At 32.8% G+C, this 15,333-nt stretch overlaps 1 protein-coding gene across 1 annotated transcript; it reads left to right on the forward strand.

Annotated features, from left to right (window-relative positions):
* Window positions 1–545: 545 nt before the first annotated feature.
* On the forward strand, window positions 546–7,253 carry LOC104215685 (uncharacterized). The gene is made up of 5 exons (XM_009765543.2): window positions 546–673; window positions 1,184–1,267; window positions 2,513–2,646; window positions 4,206–4,649; window positions 6,535–7,253. Exons 2-5 carry the CDS (start codon window positions 1,241–1,243, stop codon window positions 6,947–6,949), a joined length of 1,020 nt encoding a protein of 339 aa, XP_009763845.1. The 5' UTR covers window positions 546–673; window positions 1,184–1,240; the 3' UTR covers window positions 6,950–7,253.
* The last annotated feature ends 8,080 nt before the right edge of the window (window positions 7,254–15,333 follow it).

Below are 15,333 nucleotides of genomic sequence, written 5' to 3' on the forward strand. Positions count from 1 at the left end.
GTATACGAATAGTACTGAATATGGTGTATTACTAATGCTTGGATTAGTTATGTTGAGATTATTTCTTATTCACTGTTTGGTTTGGTGCATTAAAAATAATATGCATTGCAATCCTTTTTTTTTAAAAATTGTTTGCTCACAAAAATATCTTTGCATTGGAAAGGATTTGAAGAATATTTTGAAAGGGCAGTTTTGTCTTTATGCATGATTATTCATGTATTAAAAACTATGATATTCTTAATGCATTGTTTGTTATGTATAAGAAATACTACCAACAAGAAATTAATCATATTAAGATAAATAAATATATTATTTTTCTAATACATTCTACCAGAACTTATTTATTAAGTGAACATTATACGGGCTTAAAAGTGATAACTGTTTAAATTTTAAACAAAAGGACCGAGTTGAAGCAGGAAAAAAAGGTAAAAAGAAAACGAAAACCTCTAAAACTGAAGAATGAAAAATCGAAAAGGTCCCTGGAAGAACCCTAATTTCACAAATCTGACCCTTTCTCCCCTATATTCAATTCTCCTATCCGAAATCTCTACTTTTATCTCTCCCTCTCTAAAAATTGCTTCTTTATCTTAAGAAACAGATAAAACTCTTCTTTCTTGTAAAGCAATTCATCACCCCTTGTATAGGTTACACGTATTTGCACGTATCTTGCCCTGTAAGCATTCTTCTGCTTCTTTCTTACTGCCACAAATTGTGTAAATTTGTTTATTGAGCTGTGAAATTAGGTATGAAGCGAAATTATGGTGTAGACCTCCAATTTTTCCTACAATTCCTCGTCTTTTAAAGAGGTTTAAGTTTGGAATTTTCGTTGAGCTAGAGGAATCCATGAAACCGATATATTCCCCTTTTAGGAAGTGAATTCGAACCTCTTCAAATCTGTTTTGGGGGAAAGGGGAAAAGATGTCTCTTATTTTCAATGCTTGCAAGACATTTAAGCTATGATTTAGTGCATGGAAAATCTTCCTACTTTTACAATCGCTTGGATTTTTCATTTCGCTTTCCTTTTGTAATTTTTCTGAAAAGGTTATATCTTTGATTATCTTGCCTATGAGATAATATATTAACTTTGGGTTAAATTGTGATTTTTCTGGTTTCCTTTTCTGCTAGCCATTGAGTCATATATCTTTGTGTTGTGATGTGTTCGTATACTGTGGCGTTATTGTAGCTCTTGGAGAAGTAATGACCTTGCTTGCTAGATGATTGCGCGTGCAAGGTGGAGATAATGGCATTGGCGACCCATCATTTGCAGGTAAATTAACAATGATCCCTTTCCATTTCCAAATAACTACTGTTTCACGGCTTTCTTTGTAAGGTAAACTTGGAAGTCTCTGTTTGACTTAGTGGACTTGAAGTCCATATCATTTTTATGTGGTGTGCAATTTTCCCTATATTAGTGGAAACAGTTTCTATGAATTGCCCCTACTCTGTACAAATTGGTCGCTAGTTGGATTCAAAAACTTATGCATTAGGGTAGTGTTTGATCTAGCTCGGAATATGAGTATTTTGGAATATAAGTGACTGAGAGTTTGATCTTGTTGTAGTTGACAAACCTTGCAATTTAATTGTGTATCACACAGGAGATAAGTCAATGTTTCCTGCAAATGAAGCACTTATTATTTGCTGTTAATGCTCTTCCTTGGTGATTAGCTGCTGCACTCTGCTTTAATCATGTTTTATTTTATTTTAGCATTCTTTTAAGTAGCGATATTTAGAGTCTGTTAGTGAGTGCGTAAACATGGTACCACTTTCTGTCTGACTTTTTCAACTACTTTAACACTTTATCTACCTCAAATTTCCTGTCTGTTGAGAAAGAAGAACATTGAAACAGTGAAAGAAGAAGAAGAAGAAGAAGAAGAAGAAGAGGAGGGGGAGGGGGAGGGGGGAGGGAGGAAGAGGAGGAGGAGGAAGAGGAAGACGAAGAAGAGGAAGAGGAAGAAGAGGAAGAGGAGGAAGAGGAAGAAGAAGAAGAAGGAGGAGGAGGAGGAGGAGGTCGTGTTTAATAAAAAAACACTGAAACCCTTCTTTTTTAATTAAAAAGCCCGGCAGCTGTCGCGTTGAAGAAGAAGCGCTCGCTTGCATCGCGTCGCTTCGATTGGTCGCTTCTCGCTTTTTAGTGGGAAGCGGTCGCTTTTTTCTACCTGAGTCGCTTCACATGGCAGACGCGGATAAAGGGCCGCTTTGCTTCGCTTCTCGCTTTAAGCGAAGAAGCTAAAGCGAGAAGCGAAGAAGCGACCGCTTTTTATAACACTGTGACTCAATGAGTTGGACATTATAACCATTTTATGCAATTGCATCTGGAATTATTTTAGTTCCAGAAGCAGCTACTTGAACCTTGGGTTGGCCCTTGTCAAGCATTCCTTCCCAAAAGCTTTCCGTAGAGAAAATAGTGGCTAACAGAAGAAATATATACTGTCTTTTCTGTTTGATGAAAAGTCTCTCCATTGAAGCCTGCAAGTTCCTCAATTGTATTAAGTAGACATGTTTTTTCTTGCAGGGTTCTTATAGAACATGTCCCTTGAGTTCTTCTTCATGGACTACTCGGAACAAATTGAGACATTCTGTAACAAAGATTCATACTGTTAGCCAAAAAGATAATTTCATCTCACTGAAGTGCAAATCCTGTTTGAGGTAGAATCTTATATCCTCCTTTTACCTTTGTTCTTGATGCCCAATTTATGTCTGCGTTTATGGTCTTAACTTTTGCAATCCTTCTATGCAGCCTTTTATAATGAAGAGGTTCACTAGCTGAGTCTTTTTTTAATTGAAGTAAATATTAAATGATATACTTCTATCAAATGTGGAGTGCAATAAGTATATTAATTAAAAATTTATGTGAGATTGATGGGTCTGTGCTGTATTTGGTATTATCTGGGGTAAAGTGCATGATAATTTTTATTTACACCTTGAGATAGTAAGATAATCCTTTCTATGTCATTGAGACCAAAGGATTTGAGAAGTGATGCAGCTTTTGCATTGTTGAATCGGGCCAAAAGTCTATTGTTTCACAACCTATCTTGAATTTTCTGTCAATTGTCATTCAACAGTAAAATTCAATTGGAAGCCAAAGACTAGAGGACTTACCCCCACCCCCACTCAAAAAAGAAGAAGGTTAGAAGAACCCTTAGTCTTAATTTAGGTGGCCCCTTCTCCAGTGTACTCCATCATAGCTTCCTCAAATTCATTCCTATGCCTATGGAAAAAGAGAGTTTCTTGATGGAACTTTTGATTAGTTTTACCCTTATCATTTATCTATGAATATGTGTATGTTCTTTTCAGCGTTTTTGACAAATTCTTTTTCCCTTCTACATATATCCATTAGTATGTATAATATTATCCTAACAAATGCTGGAAGAGCAATCTTTTCATCTTTAATTAATCTTTGCACCAATCAAGAGGGACCCCCAATATGAGATTGAGGGGTTATAATATCTAATGTATTAAGTTATACTTTTGAAAAAGAGCCATATTTAGTGCTGATCTGACGTACCAGATGTTTGTTTGCCATCTGCACTTGCATGTCAATGGTACCAATTATCCCAATCGATAAACGATATACATGATGGCTTAAATCCCTTGAAATCTCTGCATTGAGGTTTACATGCTAGCATTAGGTCTTCAGTTTGCTTGACGAACTAGGAGTTGCCAAGCCATTATGAGGATTAAACAAAACCAATGGACTGTATGACACCACATTGTAATACTGGTTAAATTGGTTTAAAAGTAAATCTCATTTCATTATTGTATTGAAAGCAATGCGAGGCATGCGATGTGGTTTTATTTATTTTATATCATTTATCCGGAAATCTGCATTTAGCCTAGTAATAGATGGATTAACTCCTGGGCATTTCTCGGTGTGTAGGTTTTAGCCGTCAAACAACAACCTCCTATAAAAAATGTAAGTAAAATAAAAATAAAAGACTGACAAAAACAAAAACAAAAACAAAAAGCTGTCATTTCTATTGAATGGTTTCAACGTGTTTTATTTCCCTGAATATGCTGCCTTATTGCCGGTATTAGAAGTTTTCAGTTTGAGATTTGAAGTGCTGATTTTCAGTTATATGTTGGTCTTCCAAGATATTTCCCACATTGGATTGTTTAATCAGTTTATATTAGTTATTCTAGATTTTACTACGTCCATTTCCATGTATGGTGATGTATATGTGATTGAGCAAATAATTTGATTCCAGAATAGGGGCTCCTTTTGTCCTTAAACCAAATGGAAAGTCCTTGAAGATCTCTGCTTTCAAGAACAGCCAAAATGAGTCTGGAGGCAGAGTTGGCGGGTCAAAATCCCTGAAGAATTCGGTAAAACTTTCTTATGTGCCACAAGAGAATGAAGAAGCCTCTGTAGAATCTCCAAGGGCACAGAATGTTCCCATTTCTTACTCTGCGGAAGCAGATGAGACTACAAGTTATTTTGCCATACAAAATATATTTAAAAGCTGGTTAACATTGTTGCGTACACCTTCACCAAACCAAGTCATGGATGAAACTGTGGAAGAGCCATATACCACAGAAACACCGGAAAGACAAAAGCTGGTACAAGAGAAAGAAAGAGGTCAAGTCAGAAATGTGGTCTGGCGCTACTTTCTGAGTCTGGATGCAACAATAAAGATACCTGTATTAACATTGTAAGTATCATAGTTCAATGTCCGTTACTGTGCATCTTTTTACTCTCTCTCCCCCCCCCCCTCCTCTCTCTCTCTCTCTCTCTGTCTATGTTTTTGGCAAATCTTTTTTATCTTCAGTTTTGAGGAGAGTCTCTGGTCTTTGGTGTTTCTTTCTACTTCACCCATTGATTTATTGGGTTATGAGATGTGAATAGACATTTAGTATGTGTCTTCTGAGATATTTCTTTTATTCAGTTGATGTTTTTCCCAACTTGGTGCTACTTTCAAAATTATTGAACTTGACCAGGAAAGTGAGTCATTCCGCTTAATAATTGCTTCATAGTTCTTTATATATCCTTGTTACTGTAAAATTGTGATATCTATCCCCCTAGATCTAGTTTTATTCTCACGAAGCAAAAAGATCCTCTCTGCTTTTTCTCCTCTTTTTTTTATTTTTTTTGGTATTGAAAGATTGAGATTAAGCAGAAAAACTTGAATTTCTGTTAGCTGATTAGTTTCATAGTTAAGAGGAAGGTTATTAAATGTATAGAATGCGCATTCCTTATAGTAGGTATTTTTGGGATTATGAAGCTTCCAAGGTTCAAATCCATCAAAGACAAAAAATACTAGCCTCAATTCATGTGTCTTACCTTTTTGTTTATTTATTAAAGCATATCACCTTTCTATATTGAGTAAATTCTCAGTTTCGGCATTCTCATTTTTCCCTCCTCATAGGAATGACATGACTTCTTTTAGACATTCAAAAGATATTTGCGGTATGTAAATTTCGTTCACAGTCAGACAAAGATACATAAATTGAAATGAAAAGCGTAGTTTTTTTTTTTTTTTTGATGAAGGAAAAATGTAGGTATTTTTTTTTCCAGTGCCCAAGTCTTGGTTGACAGACTTGTGCTGGGTGAGGGGTGGCAGCCTGGCAGGTAACTGGTAAAATAGTCGAAGTTGAGGTGTGCCCGATCTAGTAGGAGATATCTAATTGAATAGTTGAGGACCTCGAGGTAAGCTGATTGGACATCACAATTATACAAAAGTTTGTTTCCCAGCATTTTAGAGTCAGAACCCGCTTTCTTTTCTTTTCCTTTTTTCCTTTTTTTTAGGTTTGGGGAGTGACCATGGATAGGAAGGTGTGGAGGTTGAGCATTAAGATAAAGGGTTAGGCAGTCGAGTGTTGTCCTTGTTTGTAGCAGTAGCTTTGATACACCACTTGGTACCTTCGGTGTTTTTTTCGTACCCCTAGTTTTCTGTTACTACTTGTTGTTGTCTTGTGTTTCGGTTTTCTGATTGCAGTATCTTTTGCTAGTTTTGTATTTTTGCTTTGGTTGTCAGATTGGTTTGCTTGTTATTGCCCTCCCCTCTCCCCTTCTAGAGCCGAGGGTCTTCCGGAAGCAGCCTCTCTGTCTTTTAAAGGCGGGGGTAAGGTCTGCATATACTCTACCCTCCCCAGATCCCACTTATGGGGGACTACACTGGGTATGTTGTTGTTGTTAGTTGATGTTTTTCAATAGTGGATGGGGGTAAAATAGGATGGGGAATGTTGATGGTGGAAGTGAAAATCTCTTTCACACCAATTAGTGTATTGGTTTCTTTGATGATTTTAAACAGTCCCTTACTTGCTATGAGGAAACGATATGCTATTTTGGTTAGAATGGAGCTCCCGTGCATCCTTTCCACCAAAAAAAAAAAAAGAAGCTCCTCAGCATTATGGAGTTGATGTCTGTGTGCATACAATTTTGTTGCTTTGCTATTATGTGTCGTTATTTATCCAAAAGTTGGAAAATATGCCTTTATAGTGTTCAGGCATTGATTTTACACATGGTTCTGCTGTTTTTTGCTTTCGTTGTCACCCTGTTCATTTGATGTTTACACTGCCTGTTTTCTCACTTTGCAGTGTCCCCCTGTATCTTGCTGTAACTTTAATATATGGAGTTGAAGTATCTAAAGAGTTGACCCCTCTTTGGACTCTTGGTCCTTTGATTGTTGCTTTGTATGTTAAGATGCTCCGGGGAATATGCGCACTCTATGTATTTAGCTTTAAGCAGACGGTTAAAGTGGTCAGGAACTTGCCTACGTATTCCCTATTAACTTATGACTACGTTGCTCGTGGGAAGCTCAAAGAAGATATTAGAGCGCGCTTGCTGCAACCGTTGGTAGATATAAAGAATTTGGACTACAAAGAGGTAGCGAAAAGAAAGGCAAAGGATTTAGAAGTGTACTTGGTGGAGAAGTACCTGGACTATGTCGAATCTATATGGCCCTATTACTGCAGAACTATCAGGTTTCTGAAGAGGGCAAATCTAATCTAGGTCTAAGACTATTATATCTTTCGCAATATTCTGTCAACGGAAATGGACACTCAAATGCGGAATATTTTTTGTTTTGTCTTTTACTTTTACCTCTTTTTGTATAATTTTTTTCGTAAGCATTGCCATAGGAATTGTCTGTTGAAAACCCCAGTTTGGGCTGGGGTTATCCCTGAGAGCAGAAAGACAGGTTTCTGTTGTAGCTTAGTGGACATGTGAAAGTGGGCTGCATGCGTTTTTTTGTTGTGGGACAAATCTTGCTTCAATAACTCGTTATGCTTCATTTAATCTTCCAGATAACAGAGAATCAGCTCCCCATATTTAAGTAGTTAGTATATTGCATGATTTCATTCCGAGGGAAAAGAAGATTGCATGATATCATGAGACAAACATTATTATTAATCAGGAGCTGCTGTATCTTATGTCAAAATTCTTGTTTTCAGACTACTCTAAGGTAATAATGAAGGGCAGCCTGGTGCATAAAGCATTCCGCATTTATGTAGGGTCCGAGGAAGGGTTGTAGCCTAATAGGCGTGATGTAGATAGTCGATCTTAACGATTGGCCTATAGATAACAATGAAATATACTGAAATCTGTACCAGGAGTGCGTTCCTGGACATGACTATTGTGTTTTAATAAGAGCGGTCAATATAGCAATCTTTTAGGGTATATTCTCATACTTTTTAGGTTCAAAGTCGCTATTGAGAAACTTTTGCCCTAACCGATAGTATTTGTTTGATTCATATTTCTAGTCCTCGACACATTCGTATAGCAGTGATTAAAGTAGAGTGGAACTTGAACGCCCTTGTGAGAAACATCTTAGGTGGAGGAAAAAAGGACATTCTTTTGAGCACAACTAAAAATGTATCAATTCTAGCCTGAATGTCAAAGTACTCTTCATTTTGTCCTCTTATCCAGCCGCATTTCGACTGAAGTAGCACACATTTGTTTTGTTAATTTCCAGATGGGCTGAATTTTATGACTCACCATTCTCTTTCGTGACGGGTACTACTACTGCTACTACTTATTACTATGTTTATTCGTCAACTTCTTGTTCAACTTTTCTTCAGGATAATCATGACAATAGAAATATAAAGTAAAATATTTTGGCAACCAACCAATTTAGTCGTAACAGTTTTTTGTTCAGATTCACGTACTAAGGTATATAACATAGCTAATTAGTCGCGGATAAAAAAAGTAATAAACCCCCAATAATATTTGGGGGAATTACATATAAATACAACTCATACGTATACATTGCAATTAAGTGGCCTATATTTAACTTTGCAAAGCTGTAGCCCAAAAATAATAGGCTAAGATTCAACATTCAATTCCAAATAGGTTCTGGATTTTACTATTCAATACTTTTAAAAAATGCTCAAACTTTTAATCTAATTTTCGAATCTGTAATTATGACTCAAATATTAGTTCAACAAACCAAATAAACTTGGGTGGTGAAAAGTTAGATTTTTAAAATAATCCACCATTGTTGAACACGCTTAAATAAGTGGGTTTAAATTTTGAATATGGTTTTGTTAGAAATTTGGAGTGGATGTTGTTTAGACTTGTTAGAAATAGTATAAGGAGGTTGTATACAAAATTTGAAGTCATTTAATAAGATTTAAACTAGTACACCATCGTTGAACAAGCTTAAATAAGTTTATTTAAATTTCAAATCTGGTTTTGTGAGAAATTTGGAGTGGATGTCCTTTAGACTTGTTAGAAATAGTATAACGAGATTGTATACGAATTTTGACGTCATTTAATGAAGATTTGGAATAGTTTTGAACAAAATTACAATTGAAAATCGTAGAAAAAGTTCGTCTACACATGTTTGTATAAAAGTGTATAAAAGTGTATAAGAGGTATTTATACACTATTATACAATATTATACATCATTATACAAAAACTGACTTTGTCTTCTACCTTGCGTCTTTTCTGAAATTTAACTCAAGTCTTGCTCAAATCTACTCCAAATCACTTCAAATTTTAATTTTGAACTCCTCATGATACTTTCAATCACTTGGGACAACACCCAATCCAAACAACTAACAAACTCAAAAAATCTTATTTTCAAAAGCAAAGCTTTGAGTGGCTTTCAATGGTGGACTTCTGTTCTTTAATTTTCTGTTCTTCAATTTTCTTACAACCACACGCATACATTGCAACTAGGTGATACAATTAAAATTTTACAAATCTTTAAAAGCCCGTTAAATTTAAAAGCCCACGAGCCTTGGGTTGGACTGAGCTGACCCGTTTTGACAGCTCTATATATCATAATGATGCATCCATTCCAAAAAATTCCTAAATATATGAAATTTAATTAATGCTAACTATATCCATTTCATTAACTTATTCAACTCTCTTCACAAACATTATTTCTTTCTTTTAGATAATCATCAAAAGTTAGAAGAAAAAAAACATAAAGGACTAGCTTTGCAGTAGCATAAATAATACAATATATAAATTATATACATATATATATATATATATATATATATATATATATATATATATATATATATATATATTATACAATCAATATAATTGTTATATACAGATCATATAACCTTTCATTATAAAACTAATCCATGAAATATACCTATTGTATACATAGTATATAATATAAAATATTAGATATACGATACAATGTATAATATACGTATAAATAATATATACATATACATATACACACACACATATATATCTCATTAAACAATATATATGACATGATGGAATAAATATATTATATTAAAGGTATATCTTGGAGAAAAAAAATAAAATTATGCAGTATAAAATTAAACATTGAAAAATACACGAAGTTCCCACGATTACTTCTTTTCAGTATCTTTAATATATTTGGATGTGTATTTATTTATGGAAGTGAAAAAGATTATGGAATATGGATTGATTTAGATTGTGTAGGAGAGAATAATGAAAAAGGGATTTTTTCTTAGAGCACCTATTCGGAATCAAAATTCAAAGAAAATGGCAAGTTTAGATTAATGATGAGAGAATATTGTAATAAATTAATGTGGTTCAGTAATTCCTTGAATTGTGCGTAGTGTTTATGTTTAAGAAATTAAATGTCATGTAAAGAATCTTAAAAAATACTTTAACTGTAAATGAATGTGCTATTTTTAAAATAAAGCAAAAATTGTTATAAATATAATTCTATTTAAGTTGAACGTCTATATTTTAGAGAGATCTTAGAGATTTTACATGGTGGCTAAGTCAGTTTTCCCCTATAAATAGAGATGTTCTATTTCATTGTAAATCATCTCAAAGCAATAAAAATTCTCTCCCTCTTTCTTTGTAATATTCTTCTTTTATTGTTTTATAACACGTTATCAACACGAGACTCTAACAAATTGAGTAGAAGCTTTGGGATTGAGCATAATGATTGTCAATTATTCTAAGAACTTCCTTCATGATTAAATTCTACATTTAAGGCAAGTATTTTACTTTATTTTTCTCTTTTAAATTCTTGAAATTCTACAATTTGATTTTAAATACAAGCAAAGACAATAAATTTTGATTATAACTCTAATGGAGTTAGTAAGAAATTATAACCACTCGAAGTGGTAAAATTTCTCTATCTTGCCATGATCAAATTCATGTATGATTGTGAGCAAGGAATTAAAAATCCGTCCCATTGAATTTGCTCCATTCTCATCCCCTTAAGAGAATGTGATAGCAATATGTGATAAGTGTGAAAGAAGATGAAATTATTACCGTGAAGGTTCAATGGATATGGACGTGGCAATAGACAAAATTATAATCGTCATCATTGTGATAATGAGAATAATAAGTATTCTCAAAATAATCCTTCACTTTGTGAAAGTAATATTTGTCATCGATTTGACATGAGATTTTATAAAACACATATCAATGATTATGGTCCATTCATGATATGAATTTGACAACATCTGATTTATGAATACATATTCATTCTTGGAAGAATATGAATGTGCTAGTGGAAGTGAATATACGACACTCACCTCTAGAATGAGGTTTGAGGGGATATTAAAAAATAATGTCATTATTATGGCATGAATGATCATTGCTCACGTACCTATTGTACGCCAAAATATTTTGGTAATGTGATTAATAAAGGATAACAGAATACAAGAAATAGATTATGCATATAATTTTAACAATGACCATAATTTATAACTTTCTCTTTAAAAGAGATATTCACCGTATGAATGTTGATGAATATGTGATACTACAAAATTAATTGAGAACTCTGTAAGAGCCAATTATACTGTTTTGGAGAAACACAATTGATTACCAATAAAGTATTGTGTTGTACTAAGTCTCAAAGAAACTTATTCAGTTTCCAAAGTATATGCAAAAACGGTTGGTTATATTGAGACTATAAATAAATGAAAGATTTGATATCTTCTATTACTACAACTTGTAGGGGGGTAATATGTATGTGAAAAGTTACCCATTTTATTCTCCGATTTGTACTACACAAATAAAAGAATACCACAATAAACTGAATGTTATTGGTATAAAACCCATATCAAAATAAACTTGGAGTTTATTAAAATTGCGCATATCATGATGTAAACATGAAGTTTACTAATACAAATAATTTTATCAAGCATGGCCTATTCAGCAATCTTGATTTAAGTATGATGTGCAAAAATAAAAGAGAATTCACATGGGTAAATATTAAAGAACTAGAAGTTCTTTACGAATTCTCTTATGTTACTTGTTATCATTAATTAATAGGCCAACTAAAATTGGGATTGAGTCCCATTAATGCTGGAAATATCAAAGGTGAATATGAGCCCATTCACCTGCCATGTATATCACATAAGATGCATCTATGAGATGGTTACATGTGCGACTATTATTAACCCGCAACCTGATGTTTGCGAGGTAACTTGTTCAATAATTTAATTTAGAGCATAATTTCCAGATTTTATATTCAAGATATTTTATCTTGATAAGTTGGTTTACATCACAACTAGTTTAGCAAGATGATTTATTGAGTGCCTCCACTTAATAGCTAAAATTATTGCTTATGAGAACAAAGTTATATATATCAGTTTGATATAAGTTATATACGAAAGTATATTACATTCTCACTTCACAAGTGATTTCAGGGTCAGGAACCAAATAATTCCATCTCAATATTATTGATGCGTGGTGTATATTTTGATTAACACCATAACGCTCAAAGATGGGCTTTCAAAGTTGAGGAAACAAGTTAGTTTTCTAACATGAGGGGGAGACAACATAAACAGTTGAGAAAAGGTTACGTGGACTGAATTATCGTGTGTACATCTAGATCCTCGGATAAGATAATATGAGCTTGAAGTTCATAAAAAGATAATTCATCTGCAATATATTGCAAAGCATGCCAGACGCATTTGCTGATCCAAAGAAAGTAACTATATTCTCATTGCAAATGCTCCTATTAAGTCCTAGAAGGACAAAGTCTATGGTACGCTTAAAGCGTATAGACAAATCAGTTTCAAATAAACTTCTTGATAAAGAAGATGAGCAAATGATCAAAATGATCATAATAAAGGAGGCAAGTGATCTAGAAGATCACATGACATAACACTTCATAAAATCTCAGAAGAGATTCAGGTACCTGAAAATATGAATGAAGAGATGTTTGTGTCATGTCTTTATGAAAAAATATTGGAACCGATATAAAATGTTCGTCGACGACTTCTATCATAGCGCTAAGTATAGATGAGGATCTTAAGTCTGTCGAATATAGGCATAAAAATATTGGCCAAATGGAAGAGATACAATTCAAATAGAATTGGTTTTATATGAAAGACGTGTAGTTTTGAACATGTAGTTCAAATACTTGAAAGTATAAAGTCAATGGAATGTGCAATCAGTTTTCGATATCTTATTTGTCTAACATGACATAAAAACTTGATATGCATCTAATTAAAGTCTATTATATGGCTTATATGACTTAACTTATATGATAATCCCTGAAGGATTTAAATCGCTTAAAGCATATACAATTCTTGGTCTTGAAGTACCATATATTAAGTGCAATTTGTGCACATATGTATCATGCTATAACTATAAGCATGATAATGTGATAGTGAAAATACCTCAATGAAGATGTTGAAAAGTCTATTCCACGACATTATATGAAGACATTACATATCCATCAAGAATGATGATTTCAAGGTTCAACATATTCATTCAAGTTAATATGGTTGATTTGTTTATCAAATCTTTACCAACGATCTTTTGAAGATGGTGTACAAGATTGGGATGCGAAAGCTCAAAGATGTGAATTGATGCTCTCATCAGGGGGAGTTAATACGCGTTGTACACTTTTTTTCTTACAAGCTTTTGTCCCACTGGGTTTTTCTTGCAAGGTTTTTAACGAGGTAACCAAAAGGCGTATTGTTAGATATGTGTACTCTTTTTCTTTCTCTAGAATTTTTTTCCAACTGGTTTTATTTTAGTTAAGGTTTTAACGAGACACATTATCTGTTGAATGGACATTTAAGGAGGAGTGTTATAAATAGAATTCTATTTAAGTTGAATGTCTATATTTTAGAGAGATCTTAAGGATTTTACTTGGTGGCTAAATCACTTTTCCCCTATAAATAGAGGAGTTCTATTTCATTGTAAATCATCTCAAAGCAATAAGAATTCTCTCCCTCTTTCTTTGTAATATTCTTCTTTTATTGTTTTATAACAAAAATAATATTATTTATACAAAAACTCTTTACAAAGGGACTAACAGTGTTAAAATCTCTTTAATATTTATACTCATAAAAGGTTAAAGAAAGAACCCTCATTAAGTTGTTACAGAATATGGTCTTTACTAGAATTTTTTATTTTCGTTCCAATCTTTTGAATTAAAGCGGGACTTAATTCTTTTGTCTCATTTGCAACTTAATGAAAGTGAGGAAAAAAAAAAAAATACATTTGATCACTTTTTGGCAAAATTGTTTGATATTGTATTTGTTGGAATATCATCAAATATAAATTGGGGTTGGTTTTTGTGTTTTCCAACATATTAATTACGACTCTAAGAGTTCTAACGTAAAATTTTGTCTTAATTCCCATGCTCTAATATGTTTCTACATAGCATAATCGTTTAAACAAGCTTTGAATAGTCTAGAGAAGAGAATAATCATTTTATTGTATTAAAATTTGAAGCATATTTTTCAAAGGTATAGATTGCTCGTATTGACCCAGACTTGCAAAAAAGACGTTGTGGAATAAGACAGTGGAAACTTTTTTGTACTCCCTCCGGTCCAAAATAAGTAATTTTTTGGCATTTATTTTGTGGTCCAAAATAAGTGATTTTTCCAGATTTTAAGAATGAATTAATTATTTGTTTCCTACATTGCCCTTGGAGTAAATAGTGTTGGAATATGTGTTAGGAGTGTTTATGTGAAGAGATAGTAAAGGTTAATATGATCAACTTCATTGTTAATTAATGTTAAAAGGTGAATTTCTTAATCTATGTGAAAACAACTAAAAAATCACTTATTTTGAACCGGAAGGAGTAATATTTATAAGACAGGAATTCTAACATAAAGAAATTTTGTTTTCAACAAGGCAATTAATTGTACGTGTTGGAAAAAGGAAGAGAAAGCTTTCTTTCCTTGACAACTTAAACGCATTAATCTATTGATTAAGCTAACAAGCAAAAATCAGTTAATGTTATGAGCTTCCTCTATTATTAACCACAGAATTTGACAATTCATGGAATTAGCTTCACGGAACCTTTAATAATATATACCAAAATGTCAACTTGGAAATCACATATTAAGTCATGACGTCTAAACTAATATTGTCTTTAGTGGCACCTTTACCAATTGGTTAAACCCATGAAGTCATTAAGAGATTGGCATGATGATTACTGAATTTTCCTATATTATCTAACAAGTCTGAGTCTTATAATGGCTTATAATTTTGGTTAAAGCGCACTCTATTTTTGTACCAAATTATACAATTTAATCTTAGCACTTAAAATTTATTATTTAAAATGAGAATATACATCACTTAACTACGATTTAGTGATAATTGAACATATGAAAGATATGTGGCTTGCATTCATTGATATGACGTAAACATAAGTAAGTTTTTATCAATAACTAGTAAATTTATCTACGCTTCGCGCGATTTATAATGCATAGTAAATTTTTAGAAAGATTAGTAGAGAGTATAATGAATTTATGTACTACAATATATCTCTTTTTATTAAAAAGAGAAAACTTAGGAGTATAAATACATACTTTTGGATTAATTCATAATTTTGGTTTAGTTAAAATATATACTACAATATAAATTATAATATATCATATGTTACGATGAAAGCTTATTTAAGCTTTGTTTAATTAAGGAAGACTAAATAAAATTTAATAAAATAATA

This window comes from Nicotiana sylvestris, chromosome 3 (genome assembly GCF_000393655.2).
Source record: "Nicotiana sylvestris chromosome 3, ASM39365v2, whole genome shotgun sequence".
NCBI lineage: Eukaryota > Viridiplantae > Streptophyta > Magnoliopsida > Solanales > Solanaceae > Nicotiana > Nicotiana sylvestris.

What these genes read in the sequence shown, in the direction of transcription:
- LOC104215685 (XM_009765543.2), top strand. Translation starts at nt 1,241, where the DNA reads ATGGCATTGGCGACCCATCATTTGCAG. An exon ending in TGGCGACCCATCATTTGCAG is followed by an intron (nt 1,268 to 2,512) that starts GTAAATTAACAA and finishes TTTTTCTTGCAG; the next exon opens with GGTTCTTATAGAACATGTCC. An exon ending in AAGATACCTGTATTAACATT is followed by an intron (nt 4,650 to 6,534) that starts GTAAGTATCATA and finishes CTCACTTTGCAG; the next exon opens with TGTCCCCCTGTATCTTGCTG.